Raw genomic sequence first — 23,817 nt, 5'->3', positions numbered from 1 at the left:
CTCAAAAATTCTCTCTCATACTGAGGAGCCCAAATCTGAACACAATTTTCTCTCCTTTTGTGTGGTTAACATGGCAGGTAGTTAAGATTTTGCTGCAAAAGATTGCAAGACTGTGAGGTTTTCTCCATTCTCCTTCAAAGCCTTAATAAGTACAATCCAGACAAACATGTTTTATTTGACTACCAGCAAGGCTCTTTAGTATCTGAAACTATTTTAACTATTTAACTTTTAACTAATGTTAGTCAGCCTCTGGCTCTGTATGCCAAATGGAGGCTAAGCAAATGCACAAATTCTTCGTTTTCTAACGAATAAAACTCAAAATTATTACTGAGAGTCTATTCCTTATTTAACATGATGTGCAAGATATCTAGCAAAAACTTGTTTGAAAGATTCGAAAAAAGTTTTCTTCTATTTCTGTGCAATTCAGACAGTCTTACTAAATCACATTTGCACTAGAAAATATGATGAAGCTGAAGGCACGGGCAAAAGTGTGTAAAGGCTGTGTCATATCTTCTAGACACAGCAAAAGTGGTGTTTTAAGCATATATAGCCATCAAGATGAGTGGTTCTTTTTTTGAGAAACTTAAGATATGACAAATTATAACCATAGCTGGTGGAAGCAAAGCTGTTAAATTGATTTCCTGTAAAAAAATTTGTAAAAACATTTTTTGTTCCATATTAAACATCAATAAATACTTGACTATTTCAGTGAGTTAAAAATATAAGTATTTAAATGACATAACTGCCAGTTTAACTTGACTTTAAGACACTTGACTCTTCCATAATGAACAGCATTATTCTGGACAGTTCCTATGGCAAGCGGAACCATGTGAGACCTGGATGAAAACGACAAATTCTGTTTCATAGAAAAAAATCGGAATGTAAATGTTGGACTCCAGATTAGACTGAAATTAGAGTCCAAAATACATTCCATAGAAAATTAATGAGTATTCCAACTCTGCTTTAGCCATAATGTTTCAGCTGGAGAAGAAATTAACACAAATAACTTTGAAATTTTCTAGCATTTGATTCTTTACTTATAGGTCAAAACCTTCTGTCTTCATTTTCAGTGGCTGGTAACATATGGGATGGTTATTAAATATTATCAATGAATTCCTGTTAGACCTGCAAAAGCTTTCAAATTAAGAGACCTATATCAACCCATCTATGTACTGATCTGTAATAATAATCTGCTGGGTCCATGTTCCTTTTTTCCTAAGATGACATGTATTTAGGTTGAGCTGCAATTTCTAACTATGCATAAATAATCAGAAAAGTTTGAATTTAATCTCAGACCTTTTCTCCTCATTTTATGAGGCTTCTTCTTGGTATTTCCTCTGGACTAAGTGCTCACCATTGTGGAGGGATAGAATGTAAGAAAATAATGATAGTGCAGAAGGTAATCTCACCCCTGAGGAGTTACAGCTGTACAAATCACCAAAGATTAGGAACAGGCCTGCCCTTAATAGGTCCCAGCTGTGTCCAATAAGAAGACAAGTGCTACAAAAGGAGGCTAAGCAAATGCACAAATTCTTCGTTTTCTAACGAATAAAACTGGTTGTGAAGAGAGTTGTAGTTTGTCAGTTGTGTTGTGAAGGGAGCTAGAGTTTGTTGTCTGTACTGTCAAGAAGAAGGAGTCAGTGCTATGAGGAGCTGCCTGTGAGAAATCACTGAGAAAGTATGGGAGATTTACAATAAATTGACAACAATTGGTGACTCTGACATGATCCTGTGGTGATTCAGGTAGAGAGAGCAGTAAGGAGGTGATCCTGTGGTGGTTTCGGAAAAAGGACTTTAATATTAAGCAATGTGATCCCAAGGTGATTCAGGAAGATGACTGCAGACCTAAGAGAAATAAAACGGTGGAGTCAGGTAGACCAAGAGCCTGAGAGCCTAAAAATCCAGATGAGCTATAGCCAGGCAGACCTGGGAGAAGTCAGAACAAGGTATGAGATACCACCCCCAAGAAGAAGAGTGCTGGATATGAGGCGCGAACACTACACACTTTGCTTGTTTGGTGCATTGGAGCAAGCCCCGTGCCCCCTGCCAAAGTATGGCTGTAGTCCAGAGGGGACCCAGGATGGTACCGGGTCCCCCTGAATGGCAGAGCGTGCAGCAGGACACAGGAGTGGCAAATGGCGTGGCCACTGCAGCAGCCAGTGCCTCAGCAATAGCATGGCCCCTGAGGAGTACAGGGGGAGGTTTGCTAAGTTGCTGCTACGTGAGCACTGGAACAAAAGCAACATGGAGCTCTGAGAGACAGAGTCAGAGCTGTACAGACAATATGTGAGAGAAGCCCTCTAAAACTGTATAGTGGCCATCTCCACAGTAACCCAATGTGATTTGGGATGGGCTGTAGGGTGAGGTGCAGCCAGAGATGGAGCCCAGCATAGCACTGAGAGCAGCAGGGGAGGCTGCCTGGTCCAGACCTGACAGACTTTGACACCTGGAGTACAGGTGAGCTGCTGGAGACACAATGGGAAAATACATATCAAGTGAAGAACAGATTGTTTCATCTACATGGAAAACAGAGCAGGGCAAGAGAGGCTTGCAGTGGCCATCTAATAGAACAAAGAACCGTAAAAGGAAGAAGAGAATTATTAAAACAGCAGTGGGAGCTGGGGACAGAGTAGCTCTATCATTCAGTACGGTGTATGTGTTTGCTGATGAAACATGTACATTTTGTTTGTGAATTGCAGCTATTAATCTTTGATTAGGCATAAGTGTAAAAGTTTATATTCCATAAGCATAAGTACATTCAACAGATACTGTATCAATGTTGTTCAAGTTCTATTTTATCTATTGATAAAATTATGTAACTGTTGATTTGTTACTAGCCTAATATATAGCCTTTAACTTATTCTTGTGAGTTACCTTATAAAGTACAGCTATTGATATTGTCAATATTCTAGAAGTGTAAGTATAAGAGTTTCTGATAATATGTAATCTAAGTTTGGGTAATGAATCAAGGTCAGCACACAGACACATTCCCAAGTTAAATGGAAATTACACAAAAGATGATTGTGCTGGGTTTACTGTGTTTTGCAAAGGACCTTGCAAAAGACAGTAAACACAACATTAGTTTATGAAAAGCCTTAGGCTGATGTTCTAGACTGTGAAAAGCAAAACTAAATCAGAAGTTAGAAATATATGTTCTTGCTATGATATGTTGCCTGAACATTTGTGTACTGTTGGTCCTAAGTGAGATATGTGAATGTGTTATAATATCAATTTACTCAAACACATCTTTCCAGAGAAGTTGCAACTTTGTAATTAAAAGAAAAGGGGGAATTGTGGAGGGATAGAATGTAAGAAAATAAAGATAGTGCGGAAGGTAATCTCACCCCGAGGAGCTGCAGCTGCACTAATCACCAAAGACTAGGAACAGGCCTGCCCTTAATAGGCCCCAGCTGTGTCCAATGAGAAGACAAGTGCTACAAAAGAGTGGGTTAGCTGGTTGTAAAGAGAGTTGCAGTTTGTTGGCTGTGCTGTGAGGAAGGAGTCAGTGCTGTGAGGAGATGCCCCTGAGAAATCACCAAGAAGGTATGGGAGATTTACAATAGGTTGATAACACACCATGAAAGGAAGCAGACATATTTTTGCTGCTAGGATGGATGTATCTGGGTATTGTGATAATAAACACCAAACTTCTTGCACGTTTGTCCATGTTTGTGGCTCTGAGGTGTAATAGATTGTGCTTGTTCTTAGTTCTGAGAGCAAAATATCTCATAAAACCAGTAACATGCTTTTCATTATTTTTATCTTAAAAATAGTGTGATTTATAGCACTCTTTTAGTTTGGATGTTCTTCCCATGAAATGGCATTGCTACCATGCATTTGGAAACAATTACTGCAGTACTCGAGGTAGTCATGGTGTTTCCTGTATACAGTGCTCAAAATGTTCATGGCTTGATATAAAAATGCTCATGTTCACATATTTCCAAATGTTAATGTTGTTTGGCACTGTATATACCAGGAATCAGCTGTAAAATCCCCAGGAAATCTGGAATTATTAATCCATATTTTTTATATGCTTGTTCCCTTGTAGGCATCAACACTGACATTAATAGTCAGGGTTCCCTATCTGTCTCTAGAATCTTTTTGTCAAACCACCTCTCTAATAGTTCTAATGTAAATTTAGGATAATGTAAAATTAAATATGCTGTATAAATATGTGATGTTACGTATGCTTCAGTAAAATATTTGCACCAAAGAGTTTGAGATTTTTGTCAAATTTATGCAACTTCCCAATACCAAAATAATCTTACTTTTAACTTCTTGTCAGTATCCATGGTCATGATAAAAACTGGTAACAGCTGACAGAATGGCAGTAGAGATACTCTCTCTACTAGATAGAAATAACAAGTAAATTGGTACCACATAGTCTCATATGTTCTGCTGAAAATTCAGTAAGTTAACATAGTTGGACAGTTGCTTTGGCCCAGCTAGGTAGCTGATTTGTAGGGTAAAGAAAATGAAGGAAAAATTATAACAATCTTTCTGTTGAAATCTTTGGCAAACTACATACATGTTGGACCTGACAGAGACCTCAGAGGTTTCAAAAATATGTTTCTCTATAGACTGTTTTAATTTTTCTTTTGTTTTTGTTATTAAGCATTAGGAGAGGTGGTGTTCTGTTCTTTCATGTGCCCTAGTGCTTATTGTGCAGGCACCATGGTGGTTATCTAGTGGTTATCCTTTGTAACTGAGAGCCTGAACCAAGAGTTCTTCTAATAGAGTCTTCTAATATTTGAGCATGGAAGTGCTCTTTTTATGTTTTATTTTGGTTTTTTCCCCAGTTATTTTTCTATTTTTTCATATTCTAAAGCATCTGGAATTTTGAGGAATAGGAAAGTTTGTACAGAACCATGGATAAGAACTTTAAAATTCTGAACCATAGGTCGAATCAGAGCTTTAGGAATATGTTTGTGAAATTTGCATAGTGAAAGAAAATTACATATTCACAGTGCAGTTACTGGAAAATATCCAAGAGTGATTGTGTAGATCCTTGCTCTTTGATTGGCTAATGATAGGTTTTAGGCAATCACAGTAAAGGGAATAGCGCATTATGCAGTTATTTAAAAATTAACTTGTGCAAATCAGACATGTATAGTCAATCAGAATGCAAGGAAGTAGATACAGTTTGAGGAAAGAAATAGTCAAATTATTTCAGCAAACTAACAACCCTTGTGATTGGAAGTGATTGATGTGTCTTTTCTGAAACTTGAAAAATAAATCCTCTTCCAAGAATGAGAGAGTATCAAGAATATCAGTGTAAGTGTTAGGCCAAAATATGCATAAGAGATTTTGGGATTTAGTAAAAGCTATGCCATCTTTACCAGCTCCATCTACATGGCCAGTTTACCAGAAGAACAATTTTTAGTTTTGCTGTTCATTTAGAGTATAATAAGTAATATGAAAGGCCTGGAAACTACATTTTGTGGTGAGATATTCTCATGGTGAAGAAACCACTTTCCTTTGTCTCTCTGTTTCTTAGCCCTTGAATTTATTTTTCTTAAAATTGTAACTGGGACAAAAAAGTCCAAATAGCAACTTGAGCTGAGCAATATACACATATTTTAAAGATTAATTTTATATAGCTTATTTTGTTCACTGGTCTTTTGTGTGGGTGTGAGTAAGATCAAAGAAATGGTGTGTCCTGACAGCTGCTCTACAATAGTTTCAAGTTGCTAAAACTGTGAGGACTTGATTCATTACCTAGTTTATTGCTAGAAAGCAGACTGGTTTTCTCAAAAGTCCTATAGATGAAAAAGCATTGATTAGTAAGTGCATTCCAAGAAATGTATAGCAAATATGTAATCCTACTTACATAGAAATTGATTCAATACTGGTTTAATTCATATTGTGTTTTTCCCATGAAAGGTGGTTTAAATTGCAATAGGATGTAATTTATTTCCTTTAAATCTTCATTAGAGAACTAACATTGATTTTGAGTCAGACCTTCCTCTCTTATTATTAAAACTCTTTCTCAATTTTGAAAAATACATACTGAATATAAAATGCTGACTGTTCAATGCAGACAAAAGCATTTATTTAATTCATCCCCTATGAGATCCATCCTGAAAAAACAGTCTTCCAGCTCTAACTGCTGGAAAATTATTTGCCTTTTTAAAACAGGAGAGGCTTGCTTTTTAAGTCCCATTAACTTCCTATTTATTGGTGCTGGCTATGAAGGGATATTTTTGTTGCTTTGGATAAATATGTTCAAAAAGAATAGCTTTAAATCAGCTTTGCTGATTTAATACTCCCCACCTATTTTAATTGGTTGAACATCTGGCTGTCTAGGGCTTTCTGTTTGATGATTGTGTTTAACTTTTGGGTTTTGGGATATAGTTCATACTAGAAAATTTAGCCCATCTCTGAATATATGTGATGATTTAATAATGGAGTTCTGTTGGTAGGTAGACTAGAGACCTTGAGTCTCACTGTGTGAGATTAAATGCATTGTTCCAAGCACAGTTTGCACTTTTTAAAATGTAGCTGCTGGACTGAATATCCTTTTGGAGTTTTGTGTGGGACAAGGCTTCTTCAATTATTAGATTCCTGAAATCTGATTCTGGTTTTAAATTTAATGCTAAAGGATAGTTGTGTTCCTCCTTAGTAGTACAGAGAGTCTATGCACTGACTATATAACTGATCTGAAAGTTCTAAGATCTAAAAAGTAAATCTAAGCATGTGGTATTGCCTGCTACAAGAATAATGAATTTCCCATATATAAATTTAAATCAAGTAAGTTCTGTGTGTTTATACTAAAAGAACATTCATAGATGAGCAAACAAAAATTGCACACAATGGCAAATTATCCACAAGCCATTATCTTCACTGTACTACAAACACCTTGCTAAATATGGTGGTTTAACCCCAGGGGGCAACCAAGCACTACACAGATGCTTTATCACTCCTCTACAGAGGGATGGGGAAGATGATCAGAAGAATATCAGTAGGAGAACTCATGGCTTGAGATAGAGATGGTTTTATTGGTAAAGCAAAAGCTGTACACATAAGCAAAACAAAGTAAAACAAGGAATTCCTTCACCACTTCCCATGGGCAGGCTGATGTTCAGCCATCTCCAGGAGAGCAGAGCTCCATCACATGTAGTGGCTACTTGAAAGACAAAAGTAATTACTCTGAACATCCCTCCCATCCTCCTTCTTCCCCAGCTTATATATACTGAGCATCAAGCTGTAAGTATGGAATGTCCCTTGGGTCAGTTGGGGGCAGCTGTCCCAGCTGTGTTCCCTCCCAGTTTCTTGTGCACCTCCAGCCCAGTCACTGGTGGGGTGGTATGAGGAGTAGAAAAGGCCTTGATGCCAACCATGCAAGCCCTGCTTGCATTAATGAACGTAATAATAATGGAAAGCACTTAAGCTGTTTTCTATTTGTTGTTCCTGTCCTTTCTTTTTTCTTGCCCCCAGAGTCCTTATGATTTCTTTCCCAAGCAGCAGAACAGTTGGAGTTTAGTGTAATGTTCACAGAAGGATCTAAATCTTCCTACTGCAAGGATCTGGGGAAAGCAATTCAGCCACTAAGCACATGGAGCTTTAGGTTTACAAGAATGAGTCATTACTGGAGTGTCACTGTGCTACTTTTGGGCAGCTAGCAGCCAGAATGAATTAGCTACAGGATGATTGCACAAAAAAGATGTATGAATTAGTTTATTGTTTCATCAGGCTATCTTCAGGACTGGGTTAAGAGACAAATTATTGATATTTGTTTTTTTTAAGTCCTAGTAAAAACATCCCCTTATTTTTCTTTCAAGCCCTGTTCCATCAGGTGGAATAATGTTAGAAGAACTCCCCACCCCTGCTTGGATGTACCACATTGTTATTATTTACACTAAGGAAGAATAATGTCTAAAATGTTCTTCATTTCCAAACTCAAACTGCATCCAAATTAAGACAAGTTCAGTGGCATGAATTGATGACAGAATTTGTATTTTTACAAATATATTCTTTATATTCTTTATCTGCATTTTAGGTTGATTTTTTTCACTTAAAAACATTTGTGGTACAATATGTTTTATGTTACAGTGTATTTAACATAGCAGAATAGGATGATTGACTTATATTTTATATGATTCTGTATTCCCTTCAATGTTTTTATTACCAGATGTCACCAGGGAACATGTGTTCTGTAGATTGCCCATCACAAGGAGTTGTGTAGAAAGTATCAAAAAGGGAATTGTGCTATTCTAGCACCAAGGAGATACGGTCACAAGTGACCTGCTTTGAGCAGCTTAAGTGACTTGTATAGCTTAGAGTAAATTGCTATTTTAACAGTGCAAAGGTGCTGGAATCTGCTCCCTAGCACGTTCTGCTCTAGTGCAGCATAGTTCAACTTCCTTTGCAATAAGCTCTGCCACTCATGCTGTGATATGAAGACATTAAATAATGACTGAAACTTAATTACTATTTGACTGGCACTCAGTTGGCTGCGATTTATGATGGAAGGTTTTCCTATGTGTAGTCCATCAGTTGTCATCATCAAATATTCTTGCACTAATTGACATTTTTACTAATATTTAGGTTAGTATTAATGCTGTTTCATGCCATAGTATTTGTATGGGCCCGACTGGTAATCCTCTTTTTCATGTTGGCTAGCAACTAGCTAATTTTGTTGATCTTGTGTACTGGAGAAGCACAGTCCTCTCTGTTTCCATGTTTTCTCTTATGTGGCATAATTGACTAAAAATCAAAGGTTCAGGAATGACATCAAAACTTTGCAAGATGAGACCTATTGTAAAAAACCCTACAGAAAGACAAATGTAATAATATCCTAAAGATATTTTTCTAAATTAGAAAAATATCCATGCATGACCCATTTTCTGCTCGTGCTCTTTCTCTAAATATTCATAAAACCATGGTAAGATGTGGTCTTGTGATAAGGTGGCAGGTAAAGGCACAGTCTTGTTCTATAGACATGTCAAAGAATGAACAGGACATGGTGAATAGTGCCGTGATTATTTGTACAGACAAATATAATTAGTATCAACAGAAAGTATTACATGAATAGCTGAGAGTCATGCACAGCAGGAGATGGGCACAGGAAGTGTCTAACCTAACACTGAGAAGCATTTTCAGTGTCTTTTATGATAAGTTGGAAGGAAAATATGGACTATTCTTGTCAATGTCATCTTTGGTTCAAATTGCATCGTGTTAGACTACAATCAAAATATATGTACCTTTGAGGAGAAAAAATGAAAATCCATGACTAGAGTAAAACTCGTTATTAACAAGTTAAGACCTGTTAATAATTCATAGCCTGTATTGTATTCATTTTCATAGTTATTCATACTTTAGGTTTGAGTAAACAAAGCCTTTATTTCAATAAGTCCAGTTCTGTTATTAAAGTAGTTCTGAAGCACTGCCAATAAGTGTTTAAACTTTTATAAAAAGTTGTCATTGCGTAGTTCTAAAGAACATAAGATGCTCAATATTTCTATGCAATAAATTGCCAAAGACAAATGCTAATTCTGTATCTCAGGTGTTTTCATCTGCTATCAACAGTGAATACAAGATTATGGAAAAAATAATGAAAGAAATATGGATCTACCATCATTCTTCTTTATTATTTCCTTAAGTAGTCATTAAAATCCAGTGTTGCCTACTTATTGTCAAGTTCTCCCCCTACTGTCTGTGATGGTTTTAGAAGAAAATCCTCTATATTTTGTAATTTAAAACTCCTTTATAGGTAAGTTTACCTACAGCAAAGGCAGGGAGAGTAGTTTTATTCAAATGTGCCATATTAGATGTCAATTGCAGATCATAATAAAGCTTGAGGAAAAAGATCCCACCATTTATCACGTGGTTTCTAGATGCTAAATATGCATTTTAATGTAACAGGGAAGAGAAGAGAGCTCTCCTGTTCTTCAGTGACACCAAACCCAGGGGCTCCAGTCTGCTGCAGCCAAACACCTCGAACACAACACGAAAAGCTTGGGATTAACTGTATATAGATGCACTGGTTTGATGTAACAGCAGCTTGCTTGAATTAATGTCCTGTGACAAGCCCTCCCTTGCAAACCTTTAGAAGCAAACTGCTTCTTTGTCTACATTTTAAGCTTGGCTACAGCCTCTGGTAGATTCTGCATTGTTTCTCACATAGTGTTTTTTGGACAAAGTCGAATCATCATCTGTGAAGGACTAACTACCCAAAGGGTTTAAACCCAATTGCTGGTGGTTTATTCAGCTTTGACACTTCTCAGTGTGATCCTTACTGCCTTTTGTAAAACAAGCAGACAAGGGAAAGGCTCCAGAGACTTTCTTCTGTTCATTCTGTAATAGTTTTCTTGCCACGGGAGGCTTAAGAAGATTTGTACTGCCTGCTTTCTTTTCATTAGCAGTGAGTGCAATGCTGTTGGGTAAGTTAATGTGTGAGACTATAAAAGGAAAAGCACAGGAATTTGGAAAAAGGGTGGGTTTTCTTCATTAATACATTTTTAATGTCATTTTTCTTGATTTATTCTGTATGGGGTGCAGGGAAAAAATAAAGTAACGTGTGACATTTGAGATATTTGCAGTTGTTCTCAGCCAGGCAGAGAATTAGAATCTAGCTGTTTCTTGAATGCAATACTATGCTTCGCTGATTTTTGGCAGCAGCATGTTAAAATTCTTGTTATTAGACTGACAAAGAAACCTGATTGAATTTTCAACACAATCATACTTCCTGTCAGGAAATGTAATAATATTTAATGATAGCCTTGTAAATCTGTATGGAATAAAATGCATCAATCTGGACCACTATATTGCACTAACCTTCGATGTTTAAATTGCCATTAAATGATGTACTGTGTCTTTCATTCTGAACATTTATTTTAAAGAAAATTGAGCATGTTTGTTGAGAAAACCCCAAGTTTAGCAAATTGATTTATACTTTCTTTCGTATACTCTAGCTATTTGCATCAGATTTGACTCTCAGCATTTTGATAGCTTTTTGTGTTGCGACAGTTAATGTGTAAATATTGTTATGGATATATACATAGAATAACATTTTTTAAAAATAAGACTATACCATCCTTACTGTTATGATTTTTCAGAAAACTCTGGGCTCAAAATATTTGTTATAAGTACTGCAGAATAAATAGTAAATCTAAATTAGCCTTAGAGATAGCCTTTTTGCAGTTTCACTTTGTATTTGGTGGATTGATGGATGGTAACTCATGCAGGACATATATGTTTTGATATATAAGATTAACAGGATGATAAATGATAACAGTCATTAAAGGATTACTCTATGCTACATCTCTGGACTTTCTAATCATTGCTGCTTATCATCAGCAAATGTATTCTACTTAAAATTTTTTGTTGTCTTATCTATTATGCACTTTTCTGGTCTTTTCCTCTGTCCCCAAACACATAATTTAACTTCTCTTCTGGGATATAAGGAATACAAAAATTACTTAGGAAAAATGCTAGTAACTCAGGTGGAAGAGTTCTGTGGGAATTCTTTTTTTCTTTTTTTTTTTTAAAAGGGTAGGCACAACAACAGTTCTCTGCCTGGTAGACCAGTAGTTCAAGGTTTCTAAAGCAGTTCTTAGTGAAATGTACACAGATAGTGTGTGAGTTTCTTAAATGCCAAGTTTTATTGCTTTCCCCACCCCCCCCCCCCGACAGTCACTAGTATACTCTTTGACATTCTAAAATATTCAAGCAGAGATAACTGTTGATAGATGTAACTCAGCACTATTTCATATTTATAGAATCACATTAACTCCAGCCACACTTGTCAACAACTCTGTTCTTTTGATTCTCAAGAATCATAGCTTGAAGCATTATCAGTATGTGATATAATTAATCAAGAAAATGTTTATCCTCTGTTTTATTTTTATTTGTGTACCCATTACTACATATTGCCAGACATGGTTGTTCAGCCCTCAGATAACTACAGTCACTGCTTGATGGTTTAATTGTGTTCTATTTCTGTAGCTTTTATAAGACAGAGGAGACTAGTGTAGATCATAGTGTAAAATGGCCCTTACTCAATGGAAGTTGTATAGTTTTGTCCAGAAAATGTCTTTTCCCATAGCTGATAGTGCTGGTATTTTGTTTTTTGCTTACAATAGCTTGGTCATTTCAAAAGGAGAGCTTCTTGCCAAATCTGGAAGTCTAATTGTGGTGGTAGAGAAGTAGTCACAGTCGATCAAATTCCACCAGATAGCTCCAAGCCCTTGTTCCCTGGCATAACAATCAGTACATCTCTGAATAGCATATGTGAGCAAACATATATACAACCAACACATGAACACATTTAAAAAAGTTTAATGTGATTAATCTGTTGCCCTCTTTATGAAACAGGTATTAAGGCTCTCAGAAGCATTGACTTTCTTATTCCACTTCCTTGCCTTGTGTGCATAGATCTGTCTTTGTTAGAAGTGTTATCCCACGGTAAGCATGAGATAAAATTCTCACATCACTGAAGTCAGTATTGACATTTAATGCTTGAATAGAGTCAATTTATCACAGTGTGAGCTTCATGTAATATGCGACCTACAGTGAGGAAATCAGAGGAACAAGGGCAAAACTTCTACAGTGATCCAGGCTTGATGTTTTGAAGTCATACCCTGCAGTAGTGGGCAGTGACATAAATAGAGGTGCTTATACTCAAAAGGTATTCAGCATAATTCTGATTCACTTCACCTTACTCTATATTTTAAATATTTTGGAAAGTATTTCTCTTAGAAAATGCAATGAGGTACATTGAGATGTACAAATGCCATTGAGATGTTACAAATGCCATTTGTAAACTAATAAATATGATAGGTGTTTTTCTTCTGCTGCAAGTAATAATGTGGGCCTTTCTTTTTTTTTCCTTTTAAAGGTCCTTGCTGCATAAATTTTTTTAGAAGGCATTTTATATTAATAGAAAAACCATCTTTGGTGTGGCCTTTCAGCAGAGTATAACTTGTAATTATTTTTTTTGTAGAGACCATTTTAACTGTCTCCAAGGACTCTGATCAGCATTCTTCACTCAAACACCCATTGAGTTCAATAGGATTTTTCATGATTAAAAGAACACGTAAGGAATGTTGAATAGAGCTAGCTTATTTAAATGCAAGCAAATCCTTTATATTTTCAGAAGGGAATTAACAACCTAGATATTACATACAGAAGACGACTAAGCTTTTATGTGGTGTCTGGGTGCCAAAAAGATGGCATCTACAATTTTAGAGCTATTTGTTATTTTGTCAGTGTGGCTCCAGGCTACATATCACTGTTTAAAACCTTTATTTTACATAACAAATAATGATATATTGCTGCTTCACTGTCTCTCTTCACATGATTAAAAGAGATTAAATTTGCTTAACATCACTTTACATTAATTTCTGATTCTACACATGCTGTTGAATCCTACTCTTGATTTTTGAAATATGTATATAGGTTTTTTCTTCTCCCTACAACACAGTCCTCAGTTGCACAATGAACTAAGAGCTACTCATCAAATGGTACCACATCTTTTAAGGGAAAGAATAATCAACAAATTGACAAGTAGCTTGGGAAAGAGTTCCTAATATTCAACTATAATTTTCAACTACAACATGAACAAGGCCAATACTCAGATTTCAAACTTGCTTCTATTTCGAACTCCCTATCCATCTGTTGGATACTCTTGCAAGAGCTGCCTTTCATGATTTGCCCAACTCAATTAGGGAACTGTTTTGTAAGGAAGAGAAGGTGATAAATTGCTTTGTTAATGAGGAGTCTGTGTGGGTTTCTGGAAAGGTAGGTAGTGTGCTGAAAAGGAATGCTAGTTAAGATTATACTATATTTCTATTGCTCAAAAACATAAAATTATCCATGTTAAGAAAGACTGAAAACTAGAGTTTTGATGATTGTGATATGGTTCATTGCCTTTGAAGGTAGTGGAAATACCAAATATATGAAAGGAACTTGCTGTATAAAGAAAAATTTCATCATGAAATAAAATTTCCAGACCACGTGAGAGTGGAAACATCTATAATTCAAGGCATTACATCTGTGGTGCTTGTTGAGTTGGACAGTATTTTATTGCAGAGAAGGAGCTCCTTCATATATATTCATTTACTTTGGGGCATTCTGCCCCTTTGAGATTAGAAGAGAATACTGCAAAAAGTGAAATTACTCCAGCATATTATTGGGATGCTAAATTGATGTTTGAAATTAAGAAAGTTCTTCATACAACTTCTTTTTTTATGTAATTTCATCTTTCCCCAATAATGGCATAATCAGCTCCTGATCCACACTGAGGTTTCTGTTTCAGAGCTCCTCCTGTAAGATAGCAGTAGTGTAAGATAGAGAATGTTACTGCTTTTGTGAGCAGGCCTCTGCTTTCCAGGATTTGTTTTTAACTCCATCTGGAGACTACTCTTTCTACATATATTCTGCTTATCTTTTTCTGTTTCTCTATTTCTTGATGCTTCCTCCAGTGTTTTTTCTCCAGCCAGTTGTTCCTGTCTTCTTTTCATTCCTCTGGTGCTGCATATTAGAGCAGCTGCTGTTGCACATTCTCCTCATGCACTGCCATGTGCTGTGGGAAGCATAAATAACTCAGAGACATAGTTTATAGTCTTAACATTTGCAATCAGGCTCCACTCTTATTTACTTTACCACATGACAGAAACAGCGCAAATACAAGTGGGAATGCAAAGGAGAGTAATATGTGTTTGAAACCAAAGGGAATGGTTTCAAACACCAAAATCAAAACGAAAATGTGTCTCTCATGAACTTGAGTCCTTTACATGAGATGAAAATAACAACAGTTGTGTGTGTGTGTATATTATATATATCTATATCATGTAATGAACATAGGTGTCTCATAGGTCTTAGATACATACAATTAATTTTTAAGAGTAACTGTTCTCAGTTACTGAGAATAAAGTTCTGTAGAGAACTTCACTTTGTAGAAAATCATTACAGTTAGATCTGACAGGTCTTGATAGTTGGTTTCGCAGGGCCTGTTGAGAACTTTAATTCAAACACTATTACGTTGAGCTGCATTACAGCTCTAGTTGCATTCCCATATCAACAGACAGTTCTCTCACAGGCTTACTTGAAACATTTTAGCAAGGTGTTTATCTGTGATAAGTCATTATTGCTTCTGATATAGGAGGTCCTTGGTGACCAGCCAGAGAATCTTTATCTCAGACATTTGTCCTATTCAAGAGTCTTTCACAACAGCTCTGTTGAATTCAGCAGATTTATATTGTTCAGGCTTGATAAGCAGTTCATTGATCAGTTTTCTTTCTGTGAAGAGAGAATGCAGGAGACAAGTATAATCTATGGTACTTTTACTTGTGCTGACTGAGAGTAATGCAATATGATATGCCCATTTTCTTGTGGAGTTTCCATGGGCTGGACCTGAATGGGTACATTTTATGGTCCATTTGGCATGCTCTATATATCTGTTCGTACCAGAACTGATACCCTTTTTATCAAAGTCCATCTTTTATGTTACTGTATAGAGTTTTATTTTATGGTTTTTCCAAAGCATAGAATGGGAATGATATCCATTAACACAAAAGACAATTCAGTGTCCCTGTCATTAGACTGACTTGGTTCAGCACCTCTTGCATGATACAGCTGTATAAAGCTTTAACCTGTATAGAAGTACCCTTTAAATCAATAACAGTAATTGAAAAAAGGATTAATGTGCTGGAATCACTTGAGAATGCTTCTGTTCATGGGGTTGGCAAGTGTCTATGAACAGTCAGGAAGTTAATAAGCATCTGTGTTAATTCATGTATTTAATAAACATTTACCTGGTTTCAATACTCTCTCTTCACTGACTTTTCAACACACAAAAAATTAACTGTTTCATCTCTTTATAAGATAGCACAAATTTGTTGTATTATGTTATTGTGAGTTGACCTTTTAAAAGCTAGGTAATTCATCAGAAGAAGTCTATAAGATGTGGGAGGTATAAAAATTACTAGCATTCCTATGGCTCAACTCAGTTATTACTGGGCTTTAGTAAACGGTGTATATGTTCTTACTCAAACTGTGCACTAAATATAACATCTTAAAAAACATTCTTAAATTTGGAAAAGGGTTTTTTATCTACCTTACTAAACACCTCTCTTCCTATACAGAAAAATAGGTCTGTAGTAGTTAGATTTAGGATTCCAGGTCAGTGTCAAGGAACTGAATCCTCTTACAATTTACTTCTTGGCTTTAAATGTGACCTGTGCTAGGAAAGAATTACTTGCTTCTATCAATTTCATTGCCCAAGGTCCTTTGTGCTACAGAGGATAAGGCTGATAGATTGAAGGGAAAGCTGTTACCTACTCACAGTTTTGAGATAAAGTTCAAAAATATCTTGCAGCTGTAACAAAGGAGAATTTCTTTGCATGTTCTGAAATTTCTTCCAAGTATTACTTTGAAGTATAAATTAGTTTCCTGAAAACAATTACATGAGATCTTTCTTGTCTGGCAGAAGAAAAGGATGACCTTTATATGTACATATATACATGAACAAGTGGTAGGCTTACTGGGGGTGGGAATGAGTGGCAGCTGGGGAATGTGCTCTGAAGAAAACTAAGATTGCAGCTAGCCAGCCATCAGGACAAGTTTCTGGCACTGTTACAACTCTTGAATTAACCTAGTTTTATTTGCTGTTAGGTATATTAATTAGCATTCATTTTTAATTTAATCAAGGCATTTTATTCTTGATATAATCAGAGATACTTTTACTAGATAGACATCTTGTTTTTATAGTCTCCTAGCAACAGAAACTTTTCTTAAGCTGACATTTACAATCTCAAGAGTTCTGTGTCCAAATTACTTTGAATAGCCTTAATTTTCAACAGAGTTTCTAAAATTTAATCAATCTCATCTTTTGTCAGTTTTATTTTCTAACAAAGGCATTTGATTAAGTTATTTTCTGAGCCTTGATTACAGTACCATCCCAAATGTATTTCAGATCATGGCACAAAAAATATATCTCAGCCATTCTGCCTACATCTTGAATTGGATACATTACTAGGATATATTGTTTCTCAAGCATCCTCAGAATCTTGAAGAGAACTACAGTTATTCTTTTAACTCACACAGAGCCTCTGCTGTAACTGCTAATCAAAGCCATTGATCATTGTTAGCAGAATTTGTACCAGATGGTCTCACTGCCTGACGTTTGCAAGTGGCAGTGGAAGGAAAGCAGAAATATCTGTTTGCCAACTTGTGAATACTTTCTGTGGTCATAAGGGTGCTCTGTTAAACCTGTAAATAGAGAAATTAAGGGGCCAAATTTGTGACCCATACAGAAAAGACACAAAATATTTGTTTATGCAAACCCAATGCATATCAGTGGAGAATGGTGACAGTAACATCACAAGCAGTGCATCAAGGGGTCCTCTGAATACTCTGCAGATGTTGCCAGGTTTTGTGCTTTGTGACTGGCACCACAAAGCTGCCTGAGATTACAAACTGACCTGAAACTGTTGTCATTGTCATTCATGCGTATGTGGCAAGTACAGGTACAGTATGTACAACAGAGTTGTCCTGCGCCCTGAGGTCCTGGTGGTGTGTGCTGCGGTCATGTCCAAAACTGATTGTCATACAGGAGCAAGCTTACAGCATCGGTTTTTCAAGGGTATCTGATTTTTGGATATTCTGAAGAAATGTGTATTTTCAAACTATTCTAGGATCAGTATTTCAGGGAGAGCTTGAGCATAGGAAAATTTAGATGCATGCGAACCCTAGGACAGGACATCCTCATAATGGTCCCTGATTTCACCTCAATTGATTGTGACCAATAAATCCATTGAATGGCTGAACAAATATGTTAATTGCTTGTTTCTGTCTGACACTAATGGTCTTTATGCAGTCATAAACCTTCTATTATTTCTACAAGATTTCTGTTGTGCTTGTCTTGGCACTGCTTGCGTATCACCAAGGAGTATGTGCTTCCAAATTGCAGATCTATTAGTTCCTATCTATCAATTTATACTCATATATATATAAACCAGTATTTAACATAGTACTGGATATGGAGGGGTTATACTGCAAATAGATACAAAGGTTTTCATGCATTTTGATTACTATGTTGTAGACAGAAGTGAACTTTTTTCCCCCCATTCCTTATAAGATTTCTCACTGCCCATAAAAGAAACAAAAATAAAAAAGATTGCTAGCTCTTCAAAATTTTATCAGGAAGCAGTTTCTGGCAGTAAATTATGTGTTTTCTCCTCATGGATTTGTACAAATCATGCAAGTATTTTTAGGAAAGTGGATGTAACGTGTGAAGTAATATGGCAGTATTGTTTTTTCTTTCTAGAAAACCTACCTGCTCGATTTCTGTATTTTCCTTATTTTTTATTTCAAGTGCCACATCTACTGCTCCCTGGGATTCTGACACCACTTTGTGGACTGCCTGGTCCTGGTTATAATCCATGCAGCTGGGTTTATTTTAAGACATGCTACAATCACAGTAACAATCTCTTTCTTAGTTATGTGTATTGCATAAATACAAATATCACCATTTTGTTTATGAAGATGCTTTATATTCTGTATGTAATAGTATTCTGGTAATGATCTGTGGCTCTCTAGAATCAAAATGTCTTCAAGTAAATTCAAAATGTCTTCAACCTATGAAGAGGTGAACTTGGGAGAGAGCTGGTTCTGGGAGACTCAACAATCACTAGCTTGGGGAGACTCCTCACAAGCCTGGCATGGGCCTCTATGGAAACATGGAAAGAAATTAAGTAATTCTATAAGAAGCCAGGTGGATTTCCAGCTGGAGTTGTAGATTATTTTAGGCTTGTTTTTGTGAAATAGTTTTCTTTTAACACATTGTGATTTAGTGATCATGGAAGATTTCTATTTTGGCATCTCTGGACTTGGCCACTCATTGTAAAGTCTGATATCTTCTGCTGGTGTCTGTTTGGGATAGATTTAGAATCACACAGGGATGAAATGCATTTTCTGACATGTGGGAAAATCTGTGTGCTTAAGTCCTGCATTTTATTACCTTCTTGGAGGAAAAGGAGTAGAAATGTTTTGTTGCACACTCTATTCCTCCACGTGTAAGTGCGAGATGGAACAGAATTAGTGAAGCTCACAATCGTGTAGAGATCAGAAGCTCCAAGTTCTTGGCTTGGACTCTTTTGTAGTTCTGAAATTCTGTGATGCTGAAATTAGAAAGCCCTATTTAATAAATGTGCTTAATAAGGAAATGGCTGCTACAGATTAAAATAGATGAAATATTAGAGCAGATTGATCCATGAACCAACTCCCTCAGGCCTTCTCCTTACGCACAGCTCTTCATTCCTTGTGATTTCCTGCAGCACCTCATCTCTTGGCAGCCTCTTTCTCTCTGACCAAATGAATGCTTCACAGCCTTAGGTTCCATCCCCGTACTTAAATAGGTCCTCACAGGATAAACTGAATCCCTGATAACTGTTTCAAATGTAGATAGGAGGATTACAAATCATGCCTATAATACTTAGGAGAGAACCCCAGGCTTCTGAGGTCAGATTCCTTGCCTATCCTGTCTGTGGTACCTTCATATTTTTAAAACATGTGACCACTATGGCAGTGTTCTAAACTGCCATTCCCAGCTATCATCAGACCTCGTCTTGTTTGCCTCTTCAAAAAGTTCTTGGCTTAAGCAGGAAGCATGTAAGCTAACATAAAACTTTGCTCCATAATTGTCCAGATGCTTCTAACATTTAGAATTTATTAAATCATCATCTCTGGGATTGACAGGTTTCTTTTTTTTGTGTTAGTTACAGAGAATCTTGCAATACTAAACTGACCATTTTTCATATGGAAAAATTATCTTTTTAATACAAAGCTTTAGGATCTGTGCCTGTAGAAGTATAAAAAAGACACCAGTGGTGCTCATATAAATTCAATAAAAAATAATACCATAATATGTAGGCATTAAGAGTTATATTTAAATACATATTGCTACATTTTGTTGTAGAAAATAAATTAGATATTGGTTTCTGATCCTGATGAGTGTTTTCTTTGTTCTTTCTTTTTGAAAGTACACTATATATCAGGAGTTTTCTTAAGTCTAGGAATTCACAAAGGACTCTCACATTATCATCTGTGTCAGGAATAATAATGCAGTTCTTGCAATGATTAGTAATTAACTTATTGAAAGATAACCTTTTTCATGGAAATGAACCACTGACAAATTTACCTGACAAAATCAACCCTCTATTCCTGAAATACCTGGTTATCTCTTTATGCTTGACTTCTGTTTTTGCCATGATACTTCATTTCCTTTTGAAGCCTTATAAAACAAGAAAAAAATCCCCACCCTAATTTGTCAGTTTTGAGAAGCATGTTTTCCTTATGAATACTGCATTAAAATATGTTTTTCTGTCTCTTTTTGAACCTGTATAGTGATACTAGAGCTTAGCAGGTTAGGTGATATTTTGGGCACAAGTATCTATGTTCCTGTTGCTCAGTTCCAAGCAGAACACTGTGCTCTCTGTACCTGACCTGTTATTTACATCAGGAACTGGCTGTGAGATGGAGCTGGCAATCTGAGCTTGCCTTTAGAAGTTGTGGGATTCAGTCAAATATCCATGATTGGCAAGTGACTTCCTTTTTTAAATACTTGCTGTAATTGCTCTTTACAAGTGATATAGATTACAGATAACAATGAACTCTAAGATCATTATTTCATTATTGTTGATTTTTGTACTGATGATGGACTATACAAAGAAGGATTTAAGGCATGGAAGTTTAATACTACCAATAATAGCTACAGTCCTAATTTCAGCTAATTTAAAACAGACTTGATGGTTGTAAATAACATTTGTGATGCTGCTTTTTATATCAAAGTGGATTGTAATTAATTTTGCATGATAAATTTAGTTTTAAGAACTCTAGCTTGAACCAGTCCTCCTAAACAGTGAATGCTAGAGTTTTAAGAGCTCTAGGTTAAAGTCTCAAATCAGGACTCCTCCATCCAGTACTTAAAATACTGCAAAAGTACAGCACCTTGCTATTTCTCAAGCTTGTCCAAGTCCCTCTGGATGTTATTCCATCCTCCAGATGTCCCAATGACACCACTTATGTTGGTGTAATCCAGAAATTTGTCGAGGCTGCACCTGACCCCTTTATCTATGTCATTATTGAAGATATTAAATAACACTGCTCCCAATAAGGACCTGTGAGGGACACCTCTTGTTGCTGGTGACCATTGGGGCTCTGAGCCATTGACCACTACCCTCAAGAGTGTGCAACCAACTCCTTGTCCATCCAACAGTTCACTCATTGAATCCATCTCTTTTCAATTTACAGAGAAGGATGTTGTGGCAGACCATGTTAAAGACTTACTTAAACTATTAGGAGATTTTTTACTTGGGCTGAGAGAACAGTTGATGAGTTCAGTAAAGCAGAATGTGGTATTGGCTTACACTCCTAACAGTGTTCTTGAAAGGCTTGTTTTTATCCCTTAAGAAGCCAATGCCCACCCAAACATCAGAGTGTGAAAATTTATGATTTATCCAGGTGTGGCACACTCAGAGAAGTTGTAAAATATCCTATGAAATATACTTTCTTCATCAGGGAATTTTTGAATGCATTCTAAAAACTATATAACTATGCAAAGCTCTGATGTATTGTATTAATTGAGAACATAACATTAGCAGGTGTTGTTGATGGACAATACCATCCCAAATATTCTTCTTTTCACAATACTATGATTGGTTATCAATGTGCCAAAATGACAGTAAGGTTGCCCCGAATACAAAAGAAGTCATTAATCTTCTGAATTAAATATTTAATATTTAGGAACCCCTTTAAGTACTTGCAATGAAAACTTCCAGACCTGGAACAGTGCTGATTTGTTTTTTTTTTTTTTTGTTTTTTTTTTTTCTGTTTTGTTTTTTTTTTTTTTGTTGTGTTTTAAATATCAATGACAGATTCTTGTTTCACTTTTTGACTTGATTTGATTATGTGTCCCTTTTTTATTATAATTACACCTTTCAGCTGTTAGAGGTTATCCTATTGCTCAATTCAAGGAAAAAAGATAACAAAATATAAAACTTAACCATACCAAGGAGTAGTCATAATTAAAATTATGGAAGTTTAGGAAAACCCTCCCAAGAAACAGTGACATTTGTTGGGGTTTTTTTTATTCTTTTTTCCTTTAACATCTGTAATCTCTTGTCTTGACTTGAAAAGCACTGCTCAAGCTTTCTGTAAAGAGAGTGATGATGTTAAGTCTTCAGTTTCACTGGAACACGAAATGAAGTGTGGAAATTTCCATGTGTCTTTCTGTAAATGCATGTCAAATCAATCACTTTGTCACTTCTTCTGGTATAAAAATCCTCTTGTAATTCATAATTAAGATCCTATTGGTAGATCTGTGATAGTCCCGTGTTCTTGTATCTCTAAATTTCCCATATTAAAAAAAAAAATTAATTCACATGAAATTTCCAGTCAAATATAGAAAAGTATGAATGACTGTGGAAACAAAAACAACAAAAAGATTTTAATTTAGGGGAGATTTTGATTGAAAAAATAGATTCTCAAAATGAAATTTCTTTGTTAAGTTTATAAAATAGGATTTTATTGGTCTCTTATCAGTCCTAGTACTTACCTCTTCATCAGGAAAAAGCCATTTTATGTACAAGAAAATTGTCTTTTCATAGGAAAAAAATGTCTTGTGTTTCCATATTTCTATATTTATTTCATATTTAAAATACAAGGTTAACACCTCTGTAGTTGTTAATGGCAGGTGTATAATTGCCAATGAAATAAAAGCATTCTGTTTACTCCTGTGATAACATGAAAAACCTAAATAGCATTTCAAATTTGACATATGATTTGCCCTGAATTCTATATTCTGCTGATTAAGCAGCAGACCTACAATTATCTGACAGAAGCTGCCTTCTTGACATTTTCCAGCTTATTTTTTACTCTCAAGTAGAGCTGTGTATTTTGCATAAGATATAGATAATCATGTAAGCTAGTTACATCACTGGAGTATTTTTATTTCAAATTCAAATATATTGAGGGGTACATACATGAGCTTAAAATAGATTTTTCAAATCTCATCTAATGTCTATCTTCATCTGATTTAAATTGGTTTTGGATCTCCTTCCCTCACCTTCCCTATCAAGGCAAAATCTATTTAAATTTAAATTTTCAAAAATATGGGAGCCATTTAGAATACATCTGCAGAAATTTAAGTATTGACTTACAGGGTATGATTGTTAATCTATACTTTCTTTCCTTCCCTTTAATATAAGTATTGCATCCTCACTCCCATGTTATGTTCAGGGTTAGGCAGAAATATTTGGAAAACCTCTGCTAGGGAAAAGCAATGAGATTTTCCAAACAGTTAATTGTTGAAAGGTTTGTTGCCCTTGTTGGTTAGAGTTTCTGGTACAGTTTCCCTGAAAACACCAAGAATACTCTAAATTACTTTTGGTGTTTTGTAAGGGTTAGTGTTAGCTGCTAGTGAATAAACTTTTTCCTAAATTCTGGTGCAGGATCTTAGAAACTGCTCTTAGTTTTCTTAAAGGTCCAAAATACAGATTTACTGAACTGTCAGGCACCATAAATGCATGCTGTATATCATTCTTAATTTGACTCAGGCCAAAGCATTTGATGTATAATATAGTGCCATAGGTTCTGCATGCACAGAAATTGCACAGACAAGTATTTGTCTCTTCTTCAGCTGCCAGCCCAGATACATCACCATATATCATTATCACTTCTAGCAATGACTTTGAAACATCCTGAGCACTAGTATACCCACTGTGCACTTATATGGTAGCTACCTCCCTGTGGAGAGTTTCAAAGGTATAGCTACCTTATTTAAGGCTCAAAATAAATTAATTCTTTCTTACATCATGA

At 35.8% G+C, this 23,817-nt stretch overlaps 1 protein-coding gene across 3 annotated transcripts in view; it reads left to right on the top strand.

Annotated features, from left to right (window-relative positions):
• ZNF385D (zinc finger protein 385D) overlaps positions 1-23,817 on the top strand; it is a 416,559-nt gene that overhangs the window by 153,857 nt on the left and 238,885 nt on the right. The window contains exon 1 of one of the 3 annotated variants that reach the window (XM_066555263.1): positions 10,183-10,382. The exons of the other annotated variants lie outside the window; for them this stretch is intronic. Coding sequence (XP_066411360.1) covers positions 10,373-10,382 — 10 coding nt within the window. The 5' untranslated portion in view covers positions 10,183-10,372. Of the gene's footprint in view, positions 1-10,182; positions 10,383-23,817 lie in introns of those variants that run through there. 3 annotated transcript variants of the gene reach the window in all.

The sequence above is a fragment of the Molothrus aeneus genome, chromosome 1, assembly GCF_037042795.1.
Source record: "Molothrus aeneus isolate 106 chromosome 1, BPBGC_Maene_1.0, whole genome shotgun sequence".
Classification (NCBI taxonomy): Eukaryota; Metazoa; Chordata; class Aves; order Passeriformes; family Icteridae; genus Molothrus; species Molothrus aeneus.
This window is presented reverse-complemented; position numbering and strand designations above follow the sequence as displayed.